The sequence below is a fragment of the Bombina bombina genome, chromosome 7, assembly GCF_027579735.1.
Source record: "Bombina bombina isolate aBomBom1 chromosome 7, aBomBom1.pri, whole genome shotgun sequence".
NCBI lineage: Eukaryota > Metazoa > Chordata > Amphibia > Anura > Bombinatoridae > Bombina > Bombina bombina.
In genome coordinates, this window is record NC_069505.1 from 418,192,495 (window position 1) to 418,213,967 (window position 21,473).

At 42.2% G+C, this 21,473-nt stretch overlaps 1 protein-coding gene across 4 annotated transcripts in view; it reads right to left on the reverse strand.

Moving 5' to 3' along the window:
* Positions 1 to 12,642: 12,642 nt before the first annotated feature.
* The window catches only part of PLA2G6 (phospholipase A2 group VI), a 195,658-nt gene continuing 186,827 nt past the window's right edge, over positions 12,643 to 21,473 (reverse strand). For 2 of the 4 annotated variants that reach the window (XM_053721249.1, XM_053721251.1), the window contains 5 exons: positions 14,621 to 14,659; positions 14,128 to 14,282; positions 13,792 to 13,959; positions 13,484 to 13,557; positions 12,643 to 13,361 (listed from right to left, as the gene is read on the reverse strand). In XM_053721249.1, coding sequence (XP_053577224.1) covers positions 13,217 to 13,361; positions 13,484 to 13,557; positions 13,792 to 13,959; positions 14,128 to 14,282; positions 14,621 to 14,659 — 581 coding nt within the window. In that variant the 3' untranslated portion in view covers positions 12,643 to 13,216. The remainder of the gene's footprint in view (positions 13,362 to 13,483; positions 13,558 to 13,791; positions 13,960 to 14,127; positions 14,283 to 14,620; positions 14,660 to 21,473) is intronic. The other 2 variants (XM_053721252.1, XM_053721250.1) reach the window with 1 other exon arrangement.

Here is a 21,473-nt window from a genome sequence, read left to right on the forward strand (position 1 = left end):
AACAGGGCATACTTTATTACTGAATATGTGAAAAACTATGAAGGTGTCTTAATACATTCAAAGTATTGCACCCCAATTTTCAAGCTGTTAACCCTTAAAATGTGGAAACCGGAGCCGTTTTTAATTTTAACCCCCTTACAGTCCCAGCCACAGCCTTTGCTGCAACTTCACCAATCCCAGGGGGGTATATGATACCAAATGAAGCCTTCTAGGAACGTTTTTAGTGGATTCCAGACCCTCACACATGCAGCTGCATGTACTGAACTCAAAATTAACTGCACAGTAATGGCGCGAAAATGAGGCTCTGCCTACTACAGAGAAAGGCCCTTCCTGACTGGGAAGGTGTCTTAACAAGTGCCTGGTGCTAAAAACGTTCCCCAATGTTATAAAAGTGTGAAATACAACTTCAAACTGCATATAATACTTAAATAAAGCAATCGATTTAGCCCCTAAAAGTGTCTACCAGTTTATAGCCCATAATAAGCCCTTTATTCTGTTTGAGACTAAGAAAATGGCTTACCGATCCCCATGAGGGGAAAATGACAGCCTTCCAGCATTACACAGTCTTGTTAGAAAAATGGCTAGTCATACCTTGAGCAGAAAAGTCTGCAAACTGTTCCCCCCAACTGAAGTTATCTCATCTCAACAGTCCTATGTGGAAACCGCAAACGATTTTAGTAACTGCTGCTAAAATCATAATCCTCTCACAAACAGAAATCTTCATCTCTTTCTGTTTCAGAGTAAATAGTACATACCAGCACTATTTTAAAATAACAAACTCTTGATAGAAGAATAAAAAACTACCACTAAACACCACAAACTCCTCACCATCCCCGAGGAGACGCTACTTGTTCAGAGCGGCAAGGAGAATGACTGGGGGGGCGGAGCCTGGGAGGGACTATATGGACAGCTCTTGCTGTGTGCTCTCCTTGCCTTTCCCTGTGGGGGAGGAGAATATCCCACAAGTAATGGATGACACCGTGGACCGGACACACCAATGTTGGAGAAAACCTCTGATAACACTAGGATTACTGCTCACCCTTCCCCTAATGGGGACACTGTCAGCCTTTCTGAGTTAACACAGTCTCTGCAGAAAATATGACTGAACATACCTCATTGCTGTATAGCAAGAAACCGTTCCTCACACTGAAGTTTTCCTGTACTCCTCAGCTCATGTGGGAACAGCAGCGAACCTTAGTTACAAATGCTAAGATCATCATCCTCCAGGCAGAAATCTTCATCTATGTCCTGCCTTAAAAATAAGAAACACTTGATTGAAGATAAAATAAAAACAGTTTAACACCTCTTCTCTTTACCCTTCCTGCTTAGAGCCAGCAAAGAGAATGACTGGGGGGTGGAGTTAAGGGGGGAGCTATATAGACAGCTCTGCTGTGGTGCTCTCTTTGCTACTTCCTGTCAGGAAGGACAATATCCCACAAGTTAGGATGAATCCGTGGACTCGGTACATCTTGCAAAAGAAAGACCTCCTATGCAAGCCCATCAATGCCCTAAACATTGGGTCTTTAAAAGGTTCTATCCTCCAAAGGAATAATGGTACACTTAGCTAGAGTAGAAATAGCTATGTAAAGGGAACGTAACTTTAAATTTAGCAGAAGGGACAAAGCTGAGTGCTCATTTTGTTCCAAAGTTGTTGTAAAGCGGAGTCAGAAATCTTCTTAGATACCACAGGGTAACAAATCACAAAATATAAGGTACCCTTGTGGAAAAATCTGTCACTAGGGACACCCCCAGCGGGTTACAGGGAGGGGGTGCGCTGGGACTTATGTGGGTTGGGGGCTGATGGTGGTGCTTATGATGTTAAAGGGGATGCTTGTTGGGGGGATTACAGTGGGAGCTGATGGGACTTATGTAGGTTACAGAGGGGGGATTATGGGGGTTACAGGGGGTGCAGGGTTACAGTGGGAGCTGATGGGGCTTATGTAGGTTACAGAGGGGGGCTTATGGGGGTTACAGGGAGTGCTGACATTAAAATCGCGATTCACCCCCCCCCCCCCCCATATTGCTCAGCCCTAGACCCAACACTTACACAAGTACAAACAATATGTTTGAACTTGGTCTAAAAAATTATGCAAAAATACCACAGGGTTTGTTCAGAAAAACAATCTTACAGATCTAAAATGTAGACATCAACCTCACAAACTCTAAATAACACAGGGAAACAATCTGCAAACCATCCAAGATGGCCAGATGGTCATAGCACTAAGGAGAATGACTGGGAATGCTCATAATGTTGTGCATTTTTGAACAGTTTTCCCACACATTTACCCCTACCTGTCCTTAAATCGTTTTCTAAATTAGGTACTCTCCACCTCATTTTGTCAATATTTAAATTTTAACTAACACTAAAGCAAATAAAACTCTGACCTCAGCGAAAAGCGCTAGTGCCTTTTAAAGGCGCTGTGACTCAGAAATCCAAATATGCTAGAAAGTATAACAAACAATCAGGTTATAAGACCATACATAGTAGTGACCCTGTATATAGCCTCTGGTCCGAGGAAGGTATTAAAGCTTTAACTAACATACTGCTACCTTCCTTTACCCTACACCACAAATATAGACTGCATTAGAAGGACAAGCACAATTGCAAGGATCTACACAAGAAGCAGCATACTGTAAACCATGGGTTCGGCAAATAAATCTGTATTTCACCTCAGAGGTGAAGCTTTTAAAACTAGAAGAGAGTCTTGTGGAGCGAGGCAGAGTTCCACAAGATGGGAGCCAGTCTGGAGAAGTCCTGTAAACGGGAGTGTGATGAGGTGACAAGAGAGGAGAAGAGTAGGAGACCGTGAGCAGAGCGAAGGGGACGGGAGGGAGAGTATCTGGAGACAAGGTCCGAGATATAGGAGGGAGCAGTGCAGTTGAGGGCTTTGTATGTCAGAGTGAGAATTTTGTGTTTGATCCTAAAGGCAAGAGGAAGCCAGTGAAGAGATTGGCAGAGAGGTGCAGCAGATGAAGAGCGACTTGTAAGGAAGATGAGTCTGGCAGGGGCATTCATTAAGGATTGTAAAGGAGCTAGGCGGTAGGTGGGGAGACCAGAGAGGACAGAGTTGCAGTAATCGAGGCGGGAGAGGATGAGAGAGTGGATTAAAATCTTAGTTGTGTCTTGTGTAAGGAAGTGTCTAATTTTAGAGATGTTTTTAAGGTGGAAGCAGCAGGCTTTAGCCAAAGACTGAATGTGAGGAATGAAAGAAAGATCTCAGTCAAATGTGACCCCGAGACATCGGGCATGCGTGGTAGGGGTAATGATGGAGTTGTCGACAGTTATAGAGAGATTGGGGGTGGAGAGTTTTGAAGAAGGGGGGAAAATAAGGAGCTCAGTTTTGGAGAGATTTAGCTTGAGGTAGTGAGAGGACATCCAGTTGGAGATGTGAGAAAGACAGTTAGTGACACGGGTTAGCAAGGAAGGAGAAAGGTCTGGTGCAGAGAAGTAGATTTGGGTGTCGTCGGCATACAAATGATATTGTAAACCATGGGACTTTATTAAGGAACCTAGTGATGACGTGTAGATTGAGAAGAGAAGGGGACCGAGGACAGAGCCTTGAGGTACTCCGACAGAAAGTGGTGACGGGGCAGAGGATGCCCCAGAGAAGGCTACACTAAAGGTACGGTTTGACAGGTAGGAAGAGAGCCACGAGAGGGCTGTGTCACATATGCCAAAGGATTGGAGGGTTTGGAGCAAGAGAGGGTGGTCAACAGTGTCAAAGGCTGCGGACAGATCAAGGAGAATAAGCAGAGAGAAGTGGCCTTTTGATTTTGCTGTAAGTAGGTCGTTGGTAACCTTAACAATTGCTGTTTCTGTGGAGTGATGGGGACGAAATCCAGATTGCAATGGGTCAAGGAGGGAGTTTATTGTAAGGAAATGGGATAGGCGTTCATAAGCTAGTTTTTCGAGAAGCTTTGATGCAAGAGGGAGGAGGGAAATAGGGCGGTAGTTGGATGGGGAGGTAGGATCAAGGGAAGGTTTTTTGAGGATAGGTGTGACCAGTGCATGTTTCAGCGATGAGGGAAATATACCGGTGCTGAAGGAGAGGTTGAAAGTGTGTGTGAGTATAGGGGTAAGGGTGGCAGAGAGGGAGGGGAGTAGCTGTGAGGGGATAGGGTCAAGGGGACAGGTAGTGAGGTGAGAGCGCAGTATAAGTGCCGAAACCTCTTCCTCCGTAACAGGGGAGAATGAGCTAAGTTTAAGGTTATGTGAGTTGTGATTGATTGAGAGCATTTGAGGGGTTGAGAGAATGGAATTATGTTGAGAGCTGATTTCATTTCTGATGGAGTTGATTTTGTTATTGAAGTGGTTGGCAAAGTCTTGAGCTGACAGAAAAGTTGTATTAGGAGGTGGGGGAGGGCGGAGAAGAGTATTGAAAGTGGAGAACAAACGTTTTGGGTTTGAAGAAAGATTAGAGATAAGAGTAGATAAGTAGTGTTGCTTATGGAAATTAAGGGCAGAGTAGTAGGAGTTCAAGATAAATTTGTGTTGAAAATCAGCTGAACTCCTAGATTTTCTCCAGTGACGCTCAGCAGTACGGGAACATCTGCGTAGGTATTGTGTCAGAGGAGTATGCCAGGGCTGAGGATGAGTGTTTGATTTCCGAGCTATGGTAAGAGGGGCGAGATTGTCAAGGACGGATGTAAGGGTGGAATTATAGTGGCAGATAGATTGGTCAGGGCATGAAAAGGAGGAGAAGGATGAGAGGAGAGGTTTGAGGGAATTAGAGAGCTGTTGTTGATCTAATGACGTAATGCTTCTGTGAAGTTTGGTGTGAGGAGCAGAAGGAGGGAGAGTTGTAGGGAGGGATGATATGTTGCAAGTAAGGAGATGGTGGTCAGGAAGAGGAAAGGGGGAGTTTGTGAAGTTTGAGAGGGTGCATCGATAGCTAAAGATCAGGTCAAGGGAGTGACCATCTTTGTGAGTGGGAGAATCAGTCCATTGTGACAAACCAAAAGAGGAAGTGAGTTGCAGAAGTTGTTTTGCAGAGGAGGCAGTGGGATTGTCAAGAGGGATGTTGAAGTCACCAAGAATGAGGGAAGGGGTGTCTGAGGAAAGGAAATAAGGTAGCCATGCAGCCACTAAACAATGTAAAGATCCCACGCTTGTTTAGTTTAACCTTGTCCTACGGAGGCAAAAGTGAACTAGGTGGCTGAGGGGAGGGATGGGATAATATGGGTGGAACAAAGCTGTAGAATGTGGGGGTGGTTTTGCCTCCTCCTGGTGAACAGGGAATGAATATCCTATATGTGATGATCTTGTAGGCTCTCACCATCATTTGAAATAAATATTTATTATTATAATTCTTACACCTGATAATCAAAGTGAATAAAATGTAACACCTCCCCCCCTCCCCCATTACTTCCTTTCTTTACCCTTCATGTTAAAGATGCTTGGTCGCCTTCTAGATTCTTCTAGGCAGTTTACTGCATGTAAATAAAACACAACCTATGGCTCTTATCTGCCGTCAATATCTATGTTTCTATGTTACAACAACACAGTATAATCATATTATGAGTAAAGTTTTTTTATGGCTTCTAAAAGGAAGTAGGAAATATTAATACTCGTTTACATGTTGTGAAACATTTTTTCTGAGAATCATTTCTAGGTAGTGCTATAATAGTAATTTGTTCCTTATTTTTATAATTATCTTGAAATAAAGAAATAAAAAAAAACAACCTACATATTTCTACTGTAATTTACGGTTCCATATTTACATATACCTGTTATTCAGCAAATAGACTTATTAAAAATATTATTTTTGTCACTTTGCACCATCTAACCATAAAAAACGGAATTTATGCTTACCTGATAAATTTCTTTCTTTTGCGTTGTACCGAGTCCACGGATTCATCCTTACTTGTGGGATTTTATCCTTCCCAACAGGAAGTAGCAAAGGGAGCAACCACAGCAGAGCTGTCTATATAGCTCCCCCCTTAACTCCAACCCCCAGTCATTCGACCGAAGGCTTAGGAAGAAAAAGGAGAAACTATAAGGTGCAGAGGTGACAAAAGTTTTCAATAAAAAATACTATCTGTCTTGAATAGACAGGGCGGGCCATGGACTCGGTACATCGCAAAAGAAAGAAATTTATCAGGTAAGCATAAATTCTGTTTTCTTTTGCAAGATGTACAGAGTCCACGGTTTCATCCTTACTTGTGGGATACCAATACCAAAGCTTTAGGACACGGATGAAGGGAGGGACAAGACAGGAGCCTAAACGGAAGGCACCACTGCTTGAAAAACCTTTCTCCCAGAAAAAGCCTCCGAAGAAGCAAAAGTATCAAATTTGTAAAATTTGGATAAGGTATGAAGCGAAGACCAAGTCGCAGCCTTACAAATTTGTTCAACAGAAGCATAATTTTTTTTTTAAAAGCCCATGTGGAAGCTACCGCTCTAGTAGAGTGAGCTGTAATCCTTTCAGGAGGCTGCTGTCCAGCAGTCTCATAAGCCAAACGGATGATGCTTTTCAGCCAAAAGGAAAGAGAGGTAGCCGTAGTCTTTTGACCCCTACGCTTTCCAGAATAGACAACAAAGAAGATGTTTGACGAAAATCTTTGGTTGCCTGCAAATAGAACTTCAAAGCACGAACCACGTCCAAGTTGTGCAATAGACGTTCCTTCTTAGAAGAAGGATTAGGATACAGAGAAGGAAAAACAATTTCCTGATTGATTTTCCTGTTAGTAATAACCTTAGGGAGGAACCCCTGTTTTGTACGCAAAACCACCTTATCAGCATGGAAAACAAGATAAGGCGAGTCACATTGTAATGCAGATAGTTCAGAAACTCTTTGAGCTGAAGAAATAGCAACTAGAAACAGAACTTTCCAAGATAGAAGCTTAATATCTATGGAATGCATGGGTTCAAACGGAACCCCCTGAAGAACTTTAAGAACTAAATTTAGACTCCATGGCGGAGCAACAGGTTTAAACACAGGCTTAATTCTAACTAAAGCCTGACAAAAAGCCAGAACGTCTGGGGCATCTGCCAGACGCTTGTGCAACAGTATAGACAAAGCAGATATCTGTCCTTTTAAGGAACTAGCTGACAATCCTTTCTCCAATCCCACTTGGAGAAAAGACAAAATCCTAGGAATCCTGATCTTACTCCATGAGTAGCCTTTGGATTTGCACCAAAAAGGATATTTACGCCATATCTTATGATAGATTTCCCTGGTGACAGGCTTTCTAGTCTGAATCAAGGTATCTATGACTGACTCAGAGAAACCCAGCTTTGATAAAATCAAGCGTTCAATCTCCAAGCAGTCAGTTGCAGAGAAATTAGATTTGGATGCTTGAATGGACCTTGAATCAAAAGGTCCTGTCTCAGTGGCAGAGTCCATGGTGGCAGAGATGACATGTCCACCAGGTCTGCATACCAAGTCCTGCGTGGCCACGCAGGTGCTATCAAAATCCCCGAAGCTCTCTCCTGTTTGATTCTGGCAATCAGACGCGGAAGGAGAGGGAAAGGTGGAAAAACATAAGCAAGGTTGAACGACCAGGGTACTGCTAGAGCATCCCACTCCCCCGGATGAAAAGTCTGACGACTTAGAAAATCTGCCTCCCAGTTCTCTACCCCTGGGATATAGATTGCTGATAGATGGCAAGAGTGAGTCTCTGCCCATCGGATTATTCTGGAAACTTCTATCATCGCTAAGGAACTCCTTGTTCCCCCCTGATGATTGATGTAAGCCACAGTCGTGATGTTGTCCGACTGAAACCTGATGAATTTGGCCGAAGCCAGCTGAGCATTGAATATCGCCCTTAATTCCAGAATATTTATCGGTAGGAGGGCCTCCTCCTGAGTCCACAAACCCTGAGCTTTCAGGGAATTCCAGACTGCCCCCCAGTCCAGTAGGCTGGCGTCCATCGTCACTATAACCCACGCTGGCCTGCGGAAACACATTCCCTGGGACAGGTGATCCTGTGACAACCACCAGAGAAGAGAATCTCTGGTCTCCTGATCCAGATCTATCTGAGGAGAAAAATCTGCATAATCCCCATTTCACTGTCTGAGCATGCATAGTTGCAGCGGTCTGAGATGTAAGCGAGCAAACGGAACTATGTCCATTGCCGCTACCATTAGTCCGATCACCTCCATACACTGCGCCACTGACGGCCGAGGAATGGAGTGAAGAGCTCTGCAGGTGACTAAAATCTTTGATTTTCTGACATCCGTCAGAAAAATGTTCATGTCCACCGAGTCTATCAGAGTCCCTAGAAATGAAACTCTTGTGAGAGGGGAAAGAGAACTCTTTTTTTACGTTCACCTTCCACCCATGAGATCTTAGAAAGGCCAACACTAAGTCCGTGTGAGACTTGGCTAGTTGGAAAGTCGACGCTTGAATTAGGATGTCGTCTAGATAAGGCGCCACTGCTATGCCCCGTGGCCTTAGAACCGCCAGAAGGGACCCTAGCACCTTTGTGAAAATTCTTAGCGCTGTGGCCAACCCGAAGGGAAGAGCCACAAATGGGTAATGCTTGTCCAGAAAGGCAAACCTGAGGAATTGATGATCTTTGTGGATAGGAATGTGTAGATACGCATCCTTTAAGTCCACAGTGATCATATATTGACCCTCCTGGATCATTGGTAAAATAGTCCGAATGGTCTCCATCTTGAAGGATGGGGCTCTTAGGAATTGGTTTAGGATCTTGATATCTAGAATTGGTCTGAAGGTTCCCTCTTTTTTGGGAACCACAAACAGATTGGAGTAGAACCCCTGCCCCTGTTCTGTTTTCGGAACTGGGCAGATCACTCCCATGGTAAATAGATCTTCTACACAGCGTAAGAACGCCCAACGCCTCTCTTTGTCTGGTTTACAGACAATTGAGAAAGATGGAATCTCCCCCTTGGAGGATAATCTTTGAAATCTAGAAGATACCCCTGGGTTACGATTTCTACAGCCCAGGAATCCTGAACGTCTCTTGCCCAAGCCTGAGCAAAGAGAGAGAGTCTGCCCCCTACTAGATCCGGTCCCGGATCGGGGGCTACTCCTTCATGCTGTCTTGGTGGCAGCAGCAGGCTTCTTGGCCTGTTTACCCTTATTCCAAGCCTGGTTAGGTCTCCAGGCTGGCCTGGATTGAGCAAAGTTCCCCTCTTGCTTTGCAGCAGGGGAAGAAGCGGGACCACCCTTGAAGTATCGAAAGGAACGAATATAATTTTGTTTGGTCCTCATCTTATTTGACTTATCCTGAGGGAGGGCATGACCCTTCCCTCCAGTGATATCTGAAATGATCTCTTTCAGTTCAGGCCCGAATAGGGTCTTACCCTTGAAAGGGATGGTCAAAAGCTTAGATTTTGATGACACATCAGCCGACCAGGACTTAAGCCATAACGCTCTACGCGCTAAAATGGCAAAACCTGAATTCTTTGCCTCTAATTTAGCCAGATGAAAAGCAGCGTCTGTAATGAAATAATTAGCTAGCTTAAGAGCCCTAATTATATCCAGAATATCATCTAATGGAGTCTCCACCTGAAGAGCCACTTCCAGAGCCTCAAACCAAAAGGCAGTTGCAGTGGTTACAGGAACAATGCACGCTATAGACTGGAGAAGAAAACCCTGATGAACAAAAATTTTCTTTAGGAGACCCTCTAATTTTTTATCCATAGGATCTTTGAAAGCACAACTGTCCTCAATAGGTATAGTTGTACGCTTAGCCAGAGTAGAAATAGCTCCCTTCGCCTTAGGGACCGTCTGCCACGAGTCCCGCATGGTGTCAGATATGGGAAACATCTTCTTAAAAACAGGAGGGGGAGCGAACGGAATACCTGGTCTATCCCACTCCTTAGTAACAATGTCCGAAATCCTCTTAGGGACCGGAAAAACATCAGTATAAACAGGAACCTATAAATATTTGTCCATTTTACACAAATTCTCTGGAACTACAATAGAGTCACAATCATCCAGAGTCACTAAATCCTCCCTGAGTAATAAGCGGAGGTGTTCTAGCTTAAATTTAAATGCTGTCATATCTGAATCTTTCTGAGGGAACATCTTTCCTGAATCAGAAATCTCTCCCTCAGATCGCAAATCCCTCATCCTTACCTCTGAACATTGTGAGGGTACATCGGATACGGCTACTAAAGCGTCAGAAGGCTCAGCATTTGTTCGTAACCCAGAGCTACTGCGCTTCCCTTGCAACCCAGGCAGTTTAGATAAAACCTCTGTGAGGGTAGTATTCATAACTGAGGCCATATCTTGCAAGGTGAAAGAATTAGATGCACTAGAAGTACTTGGCTTCACTTGTGCGGGCGTTACTGGTTGTGACACTTGGGGAGAACTAGATGGCAAAACCTGATATCCTTCTGTCTGAGAATCATCCAATGCCAAACTTTTATAAGTCATAATATGCTGTTTGCAATTTATAGACATATCAGTACATGTGGGACACATTCTAAGAGGGGGTTCCACAATGGCTTCTAAACATATTGAGCAATGAGTTACCTCAATGTCAGACATGTTGAACAGGTTAGTAATAAGACAAGCAAGCTTGGAAAACACTTTATTTAATGAAAAAACAACAATGATAAAAAACGGTACTGTGCCTTTAAGAGAAAAAAAGGCATACACAAACTGCAAAACTGCTTAAAATTACCTCAAATTTTCCGAAATTTTTACAGTAGAAACAATAAGCTTAGGTAAGATTGCACTACAAGCAATTTAAACAATTAACCCCCAAATATGGAAACCGGATTGACAAAGTGCCAAAACCGGTAAAACCCCTGTCAGCACCTTGCCACAGCTCTGCTGTGGCGCCTACCTGCCCTTAGGGATTAGTAATGTGGGGATAAAGCTTCGATTAGGCCCCAGAAGTTCACCAGGACCCTCTGGTGTTGTAGCTTGCTGCTTGTCTAGATAAAATAACTGCGCAACTGAGGCGTGAAAATAGGCCCCGCCCACCGCACTCGATGTTACAAAGGCCTTCAAAAAAACATACCAAGCGTTTTTACAGCCATGTGGGTTCTAAAAACCCCAAAAAGCCAAGTGTACCCTCAATACAGTTGTCCCATAAAGTAATATTAACAGCACTCCCAGAACACACAACCGTTTGCTATATATCATTCAAACTGAGTGTCAACCAAAAGTTTAGCCCTTTATGCAAGCTTAGTAATACCCCTATAAGTCTTAGGATTACTGCTTACCCTTCCCCTCACGGGGATACTGTCAGCCTTTCTGAAATATCACAGTCTCTCCAGAAAAAATGACTGAACATACCTCATTGCTGTATAGCAAGAAACCGTTCCTCACACTGACGTTTTCCTGTACTCCTCAGCTTCTGTGGGAACAGCAGTGGACCTTAGTTACAAATGCTAAGATCATCATCCTCTAGGCAGAAATCTTCATCCATCTCCTGCCTGAGAGTAAATAGTACACACCGGTACCATTTAAAAATAACAAACTCTTGCTTGAAGATAAATAAAAACTAACAGTTTATCACCTCTTTCACTTTACCCTTTCTGCTTAGAGCCGGGAAAGAGAATGACTGGGGTGGAGTTAAAGGGGAGCTATATAGACAGCTCTGCTGTGGGTGCTCTCTTTGCCACTTCCTGTTGGGAAGGATAATATCCCACAAGTAAGGATGAAACCGTGGACTCGGTACATTATAATCACCTGGCAGATGGATAAACACAGGGCCCATCATTTGAAAGAAGAGGATTGTTACTTTGAAAAGAGCCTCATTTTCCTTTATATTTTGTAGGTGCAACAAGAGGGCTACTCGACCCCCATGATTTTGTTACATATGACTTTGGTTCTGTTAGGTGATCACTGTTTCTCTGATGACAGCTATCTGAGCAAATGACCCCTCTGTTGAAAGATGGGTACTTCCCCATTTTAGTGCTAGGGTCTATTTTAGAGCCGGGAGCACCATAAACATACCTAGCAGACAGATATATATATATATATATACACACACACACACACACACACACACACACACATACATATACACAAAACAAAAAAATATATATTTATATAAGTAGCAGTATAATTTAGCAAATTAGCGAAAAGCACATTTTCACTAAATAATAAGGATTTGACTGTGATCCTGTTCCCTTTTTCCTATAACGCAGCCAACTCTGCAGCGCAAGTGATATATAACCTTGCAGATGTCACCTAATGTGCTTGTTGGCTGAACATTTAGTCTTGCAACTCAACAGTAATATAGAGCAATGCAGCAGCAGCAGCTGCAAAAATGTACAGCTCAAGCTTTGTATCATGCACTCTATACTGAAGAACATTATACAGTTGTCACAAAGTTGACAACCTCATTGATATGTAAATGTACACTAGTTCAGTCACAGTACAAGAGAATACTTGTGCTCCAAGATGGCAGCCTCCAGTGCACAGAGGTGGAGCTTCACCATCACACATTTAAGGGATTAAAATAGCAACACGGCTTTAAAGAGAGCTACAGCAACAGGAGGTAAAGCAATAGCATAGTGAGTAGTAACCATTCTAAGGAAGTTGTGGGGGGGAGTTTATTATATGAAAACTCTGGAAAGTGCTACTAGAGGCAATTTGCACACAAATCTGACAGAATGGAATGGAAATCCAGTGACAATTGCTTACCAGAAGCCGCAACTTGTTTAGCCTTAAGTGTTTGTATATCTAAAGCCAATAAGTAACATCACTCATGTGTTTTTGTGTAATTTTATTATATTGGTTGATAAATGAACCTACACATCATCCATACAGCAGCACACAAGATAAAAACGGATAGATCCACTACTGTTCAGACATTAATAATGGTATTTAAGCCAACGTATTAATGCATGATCAGTGCATGTCTTCAGAACCAGAGCAGCATTATCCACAGTTAATTAATGTTAATTTTTATATATATTAAATTAAAAAAATATTTAATTGCTTCAAGTCTGAGTTGGGCCTGCCACTCTCAGTATGACAGTCAAGACGGACTGAACCTCTAGGAATCAGGGGATGGTCCAGTTTAACAATTATCAGATGTCTCCTGTTGGACCTCAGTAAAGCAAGAGCAAATGTTCATGATTCCAAAGCATGGGTTCTAGTGAGGATGTGTTCAATAAGGCTCTAAAAGACTCTCCGTGATTCACTGTAGATAGTTTGGTCCATGTAATCTACCATCATGGTTACAGGCAGTGAAGAGATCCCTAGGAGACCAGGCATTCAGGTCTGACACCAAGAGGTGCATTGTCAGGAATATTTCCCTGGAAGGCTCACCAAGAAGTTACCTAGGGCTCCAGCAGTATCTTTGCCAGCTTCTGTATTACCTCCCTCTGCTGGTAGATGTAGATCTGAGTGTCCCACAACATATTCACCAGCACCGCATCACTAACTTCATCTAACATGACGTCGGTCTCAAGCTGTGGGCTAAGTCTGTGCAAGAAGAAGGGTGACACTAGGTAATATTTCATCCACAAAAATATAAAGCATGCGTTTAGAAACAGCAAGTAAACACTGGGTATTGCGTAATAAAAGCAATGGGAACCAGATATTACCTGAAGTAGGGGACATCTATCATGTCGCACCAAGCACGTGCTCGGTTCACTGCAGGACCATCTGAATCTGTACACTGAGGAGACATAAGGAGGGTTTAGGAAATCATCAGGTATCAGAGGAATGCGCCACATGGGCTATAGACTGTTTAGCTCTGTATACAAACGGTGGTTTATTGATACAGATGATGACACGGATGTGTCCCTTCACTAGCTCCTATATACATAAGCTGGCACACAACAAGTGCCTACCATTATACCTGCAATACTATCCATACAGACACAACACACACAGCCCTTTGTATACATACACAGTCTACAACCATCTTGCCAAGCTCTCTTGCTCCCACCATGGTCTTCATCACCTCCCAGGGATTGGAAGGTCTAAATACATCCACGGAGCTGACTGTGATCTGTGGGGGCTTCCCTGTACCCAATGAGACCACTATACCCAACTTCTTCACCTGTGCCACCTTCCCCTGTAAAGAAAAAAAGAGATATTAAAGTAAAAGATTATCAAATGTAGCCGTTACTCCATTATTAAAGCCTAAGCATCTTGTCAGACTGAATAATGATGTTCTAAGGTAAAAAAAACTCAAGGGATGAGGCACATAGCACACTCTGTAGGATCTCCTCTTCCTCCTCACCTGGAGCTTCATGCAGGTGTTGTAATCGTGAATCTCTGTCATGGCGTCCAGAGTAGGATTATTTGAAAGCAGACCTCCGTCCAAGAATCGTCCCATTGGACGAAAGTAGGTTGGGGCTGCGCCACTGGAACGGGCTGCTCGCCACACTAACTGCTCTATTGGAGGAAAAAAAGAAGGCAGTGCGAGGGAACAAGAAAAAAAAAAAAAGGTAGTGGAGAAACAAAGTGACTGAGATAAATTGTGCAAAATTGATAAAGAAACACAAATATATTGCATAAAACAGATATATTTGTATATTGATTGGTAAGTCAATCAATAGATAAAGAAGGAAAAAGATTAGGGAGTGCAAGAAAGCAACAGGGAAGTTTTGTAAGTCTAAAGTGACTCAGCAAAGTCACCCTATACTACTATCTTAATACAGCCCATCACCTAAAGCTTTAGGATGTGACGGAGAGGACTATCAGGAGGAGGAAGCGGGGGCATTCTACCATACCTTCCCAGCACAGCTCTCCTCCCTCTCCCTCCTCATCTCCTGCAGGCAGAAAATACGGGCATCACATAGGTAACCCTTCACCTATAAAGTTTCATCATCTATAATTAAATTTATACTCCTTTAAAAAATTTAAAGGGACATTTATTTTTCTGTTACTAGGTTTACGACAAATAAATCATACACAATGTTTGATGCCGATGTTAAAAAAAAAAAAAAAGAAATTAGGAGTTGGGTCAGCAGTCATGATTATATTAGAAATGAAAAAGAAATAGCATAAGCACTACTCAAATGAATGGGGGATGCTCCGTCAGGTTTTGCAGTGGATATACCTAATGACCTAGAGTGCTTGTGCAACAACTTACAAACACTGGTCTGAATCACAAGGAGAATTGGGATTGGAAGGTTGCACTTCTCTAGCACTTCTATTACCCCTATAAATGTGAGGCATCCAACTAGGCTGAAAAGAACCAGGGGGTAGAGTTTTTTATTTTTAAAATAATTTTTTTTTTTTATTGTTAGCAAAAATTGTATAAAATCCTAGTGTACGTGTGTGTAATTTAAAAACACATAGAGACTCGAGTCTGCATCAATATTTTTAGTGAGTATCGTAAGGATAGCTAACTGTAATATTCTTCAGATTAGCTAGTGTGTTTGAAGGGCTATTAGGTAGATCTAATGTAATGTGCTTTCTTGGCTATGAGTTACTCATGTAGTTATTCACCAAGGGGCATTGGTGTGTCCTTGTACATAGCTGTATTCAGCTGTCCCTTTGTGATTTTATGATGTGTGGTTTATACAGCCATCTCATGTAATTGGACACTTTATTCAGTTGGATTAGATATAGGGTTTCCTTAATATAAATGTATAAGGATATCAATTATGAAGCAAAAGAAAAAGGAATTTGCATCTCCTATTGAATATCTCAATTTTGTAATACACATCTATATTGGTGTGCTTGATTTCGTTATGGATCTCTGTATTTATTAAAAGGGACATTAAACACTAAATACATGCTAGATAGAATGATGCATTCAAAGAAAAGATTAGTCAATGACTAACATGTAGATGTATTTTTTAAAGTTTCATCAGTTGTTTAAAAAGTGACAAAATAAGTGTAAAGTTTTAGTGTCTATAAAACACTGGGAGCTGCCATGTTGTAACTTGTGTTACCTTCTCTGCTGTGGCCAATTAGGGACAGTTATAAATAGGTCACTAGAGTGTGCAGCCAATGGTTGTGCTGGATTTAACAGTGTTCTGCACTTCCATTTCTAACAGGAACTGAAAAACTCACAATTTCAGAATGGAATTACAGGCAAAGAGGACAAAATAAATAATGAAAGTATATTGCAGAGTTGTTTTATTATATACAATTTATCATTTTATATTACCATCTAAAAGTGTTTAATGTCCCTTTAAATACTACAGGAGCTTAGTTTTCTAGGAGTATTATCGTTCATGTTCCTCTTGCGTTGTCACTTTAAATTATACAGAAATGTGAACAATGTATCCAATATCTACTAGGATGACTGATATTCGGATGGATACCTAGTTGCTCAAATTATTGAAGAAATCCATATATTTAAGCTAAGCCTACAACGGTCACCTTATATATTACGTTTAAAGTTGAATGTTAATACTATTGTGAAGTTGGTTCACACTCATACAGCCTTATTCTAACATTCGTGCAATTAAATGTATAGTTAAGTCAAACAGGATTTAAATAATTCAAGGTACTGCAGTCAACAGCAAATCCCGTATATTTAGCTGTTAGCAACTATATGTAAAAATTGGTTCACAGTCATTCAGCCTTATTTTGGCATGAATGCATTTAGATACGTAATTACTCTAATGAGGTGTGAGTATTTCAAAGTCCTGCAGACAGCAACAGTGACTATGTAAATTGCGGTTAGAATCTAGGTATTAATGTTGTTTCGTCAAATTACAGCCTTTAGGCATTAGTACACTTGGGTATGTGATTGCTTAAAGGAATTTAAATCTTTCACGGTGCTGTAGAAAAAAGCAGTGACTTGTATACGTTTGCGCTATTTCAAGATCCTATAGGTAACTGCATATACATTACAATTGACAGTTCCGTGTAACCATTTGTTCACAGTCACACAGCCTTGTTTTGGCATCAATACTCTTAGGTATGTGGTTACTTTAAACTGGGTCTGGATATTTTAAGGTGTTGCGGGTAGCAATGGTAATCATAGAATGCAGTTTTACATCTAGGTGTTAAATTATATCTATCACTGAACAGTGTTATTTTGGCATTAGTGGGTTAGGGTATATATTTACTGGAGTTAGTGTATCGAGATGCTATCAGCTACAGCAGTAGCCGCGTAAAAAGAGATAGGATTAGCCACTATGTTGAAATATATCCACAGATTTTTAGCCTTATTTTGGCATATATGCAGTAATCTGTTAAATCTGTAGCGATCTAATATCTCTTATCTCTATTGTATTTGGTGCATTCTTAAAATTTAAACTTCTACCAGTTGAACGTATTTACGTAAGAAAAACCCCCCACTTAACCATTAGGTCATATCTTAAAAGTAGCCCCCAAACTGGGATTCCGCTCCCAAAGTAAAGTTACGCTCTTACAAATTAGTTGTATATTTTTAGCAAACGAGTTTCTATGCAATATAAAAATTGGATTGGGTATTTAAGTGATACCCTGCCCTAACATGTTTCGCCGTTACTATTGCGGCTTTCTCAAAGGCTGTATAAACCATACATCATAATATCACAAAGGGACAGCTGAATACAGCTATGTACAAGGACACACCAATGCCCCTTGGTGAATAACTACATGAGTAACTCATAGCCAAGAAAGCACATTACATTAGATCTACCTAATAGCCATTCAAACACACTAGCTAATCTGAAGAATATTACAGTTAGCTATCCTTACGATACTCACTAAAAATATTGATGCAGACTCGAGTCTCTATGTGTTTTTAAATTACACACACGTACACTAGGATTTTATACAATTTTTGCTAACAATAAAAGTTATGTTTTAAAAATAAAAAACTCTACCCCCTGGTTCTTTTCAGCCTAGTTGGATGCCTCACATTTATAGGGGTAATAGAAGTGCTAGAGAAGTGAAACCTTCGAATCCCAATTCTCCTTGTGATTCAGACCAGTGTTTGTAAGTCATGATTATATACCTAACTGACCAAAAGGAATTATTTCACTTGTCTTATTATGTTTATTGTTTAATTCCTTTCTTTTCAAAATGCATATCTTCAAATTATACCACATTTTAATGGGATGTAACTCATTCATATATAAAAAAAAATATTAAAAAGTTTATTTTAAAAGACATTGTACTCAAAATATTCTATCACCCATTAGAGTGGGCTTTAAATATTTCCCTGAAGAAAAACAGAATTTATGTTTACCTGATAAATTACTTTCTCCAACGGTGTGTCCGGTCCACGGCGTCATCCTTACTTGTGGGATATTCTCTTCCCCAACAGGAAATGGCAAAGAGCCCAGCAAAGCTGGTCACATGATCCCTCCTAGGCTCCGCCTTCCCCAGTCATTCGACCGACGTAAAGGAGGAATATTTGCATAGGAGAAATCATATGATACCGTGGTGACTGTAGTTAAAGAAAATAAATTATCAGACCTGATTAAAAAACCAGGGCGGGCCGTGGGCCGGACACACCGTTGGAGAAAGTAATTTATCAGGTAAACATAAATTCTGTTTTCTCCAACATAGGTGTGTCCGGTCCACGGCGTCATCCTTACTTGTGGGAACCAATACCAAAGCTTTAGGACACGGATGAAGGGAGGGAGCAAATCAGGTCACCTAGATGGAAGGCACCACGGCTTACAAAACCTTTCTCCCAAAAATAGCCTCAGAAGAAGCAAAAGTATCAAATTTGTAAAATTTAGTAAAAGTGTGCAGTGAAGACCAAGTCGCTGCCTTACATATCTGATCAACAGAAGCCTCGTTCTTGAAGGCCCATGTGGAAGCCACAGCCCTAGTGGAATGAGCTGTGATTCTTTCAGGAGGCTGCCGTCCGGCAGTCTCGTAAGCCAATCTGATGATGCTTTTAATCCAAAAAGAGAGAGAGGTAGAAGTTGCTTTTTGACCTCTCCTTTTACCAGAATAAACAACAAACAAAGAGGATGTTTGTCTAAAATCCTTTGTAGCATCTAAATAGAATTTTAGAGCACGAACTACATCCAAATTGTGCAACAAACGTTCCTTCTTTGAAACTGGATTCGGACACAAAGAAGGCACGACTATCTCCTGGTTAATGTTTTTGTTAGAAAGAACTTTCGGAAGAAAACCAGGTTTAGTACGTAAAACCACCTTATCTGCATGGAACACCAGATAAGGAGGAGAACACTGCAGAGCAGATAATTCTGAAACTCTTCTAGCAGAAGAAATTGCAACCAAAAACAAAACTTTCCAAGATAATAACTTAGTATCAACGGAATGTAAGGGTTCAAACGGAACCCCCTGAAGAACTGAAAGAACTAAATTGAGACTCCAAGGAGGAGTCAAAGGTTTGTAAACAGGCTTGATTCTAACCAGAGCCTGAACAAAGGCTTGAACATCTGGCACAGCTGCCAGCTTTTTGTGAAGTAACACAGACAAGGCAGAAATCTGTCCCTTCAAAGAACTTGCAGATAATCCTTTCTCCAAACCTTCTTGAAGAAAGGATAGAATCTTAGGAATTTTTACCTTGTCCCAAGGGAATCCTTTAGATTCACACCAACAGATATATTTTTTCCATATTTTGTGGTAGATTTTTCTAGTTACAGGCTTTCTGGCCTGAACAAGAGTATCAATGACAGAATCTGAGAACCCTCGCTTTGATAAGATCAAGCGTTCAATCTCCAAGCAGTCAGTTGGAGTGAGACCAGATTCGGATGTTCGAACGGACCTTGAACAAGAAGGTCTCGTCTCAAAGGTAGCTTCCATGGTGGAGCCGATGACATATTCACCAGGTCTGCATACCAAGTCCTGCGTGGCCACACAGGAGCTATCAAGATCACTGATGCCCTCTCCTGATTGATCCTGGCTACCAGCCTGGGGATGAGAGGAAACGGCGGGAATACATAAGCTAGTTTGAAGGTCCAAGGTGCTACTAGTGCATCTACTAGAGTCGCCTTGGGATCCCTGGATCTGGACTCGTAGCAAGGAACCTTGAAGTTCTGACGAGAGGCCATCAGATCCATGTCTGGAATGCCCCACAATTGAGTAATTTGGGCAAAGATTTCCGGATGGAGTTCCCACTCCCCCGGATGAAATGTCTGACGACTCAGAAAATCCGCTTCCCAATTTTCCACTCCTGGGATGTGGATTGCAGACAAGTGGCAGGAGTGAGTCTCCGCCCATTGAATGATTTTGGTCACTTCTTCCATCGCCAGGGAACTCCTTGTTCCCCCCTGATGGTTGATGTACGCAACAGTCGTCATGTTGTCTGATTGAAACCGTATGAACTTGGCCTTTGCTAGCTGAGGCCAAGCCTTGAGAGCATTGAATATCGCTCTCAGTTCCAGAATATTTATCGGGAGAAGAGATTCTTCCCGAGACCAAAGACCCTGAGCTTTCAGGGGTCCCCAGACCGCGCCCCAGCCCACCAGACTGGCGTCGGTCGTGACAATGACCCACTCTGGTCTGCGGAAGCTCATCCCCTGTGACAGGTTGTCCAGGGACAGCCACCAACGGAGTGAATCTCTGGTCCTCTGATCTACTTGTATCGTCGGAGACAAGTCTGTATAGTCCCCATTCCACTGACTGAGCATGCACAGTTGTAATGGTCTTAGATGAATTCGCGCAAAAGGAACTATGTCCATTGCCGCTACCATCAAACCTATTACTTCCATGCACTGCGCTATGGAAGGAAGAGGAACAGAATGAAGTATTTGACAAGAGTTTAGAAGTTTTGATTTTCTGGCCTCTGTCAGAAAAATCCTCATTTCTAAGGAGTCTATTATTGTTCCCAAGAAGGGAACCCTTGTTGACGGAGATAGAGAACTTTTTTCTACGTTCACTTTCCACCCGTGAGATCTGAGAAAGGCCAGGACAATGTCCGTGTGAGCCTTTGCTTGTGGAAGGGACGACGCTTGAATCAGAATGTCGTCCAAGTAAGATACTACTGCAATGCCCCTTGGTCTTAGCACCGCTAGAAGGGACCCTAGTACCTTTGTGAAAATTCTTGGAGCAGTGGCTAATCTGAACGGAAGTGCCACAAACTGGTAATGCTTGTCCAGGAATGCGAACCTTAGGAACCGATGATGTTCCTTGTGGATAGGAATATGTAGATACGCATCCTTTAAATCCACCGTGGTCATGAATTGACCGTCCTGGATGGAAGGAAGAATTGTTCGAATGGTTTCCATTTTGAACGATGGAACCTTGAGAAACTTGTTTAGGATCTTGAGATCTAAGATTGGTCTGAATGTTCCCTCTTTTTTGGGAACTACGAACAGATTGGAGTAGAACCCCATCCCTTGTTCTCCTAATGGAACAGGATGAATCACTCCCATTTTTAACAGGTCTTCTACACAATGTAAGAATGCCTGTTTTTTTATGTGGTCTGAAGACAATTGAGACCTGTGGAACCTCCCCCTTGGGGGAAGCCCCTTGAATTCCAGAAGATAACCTTGGGAGACTATTTCTAGCGCCCAAGGATCCAGAACATCTCTTGCCCAAGCCTGAGCGAAGAGAGAGAGTCTGCCCCCCACCAGATCCGGTCCCGGATCGGGGGCCAACATCTCATGCTGTCTTGGTAGCAGTGGCAGGTTTCTTGGCCTGCTTTCCTTTGTTCCAGCCTTGCATTGGCCTCCAGGCTGGCTTGGCTTGAGAAGTATTACCCTCTTGCTT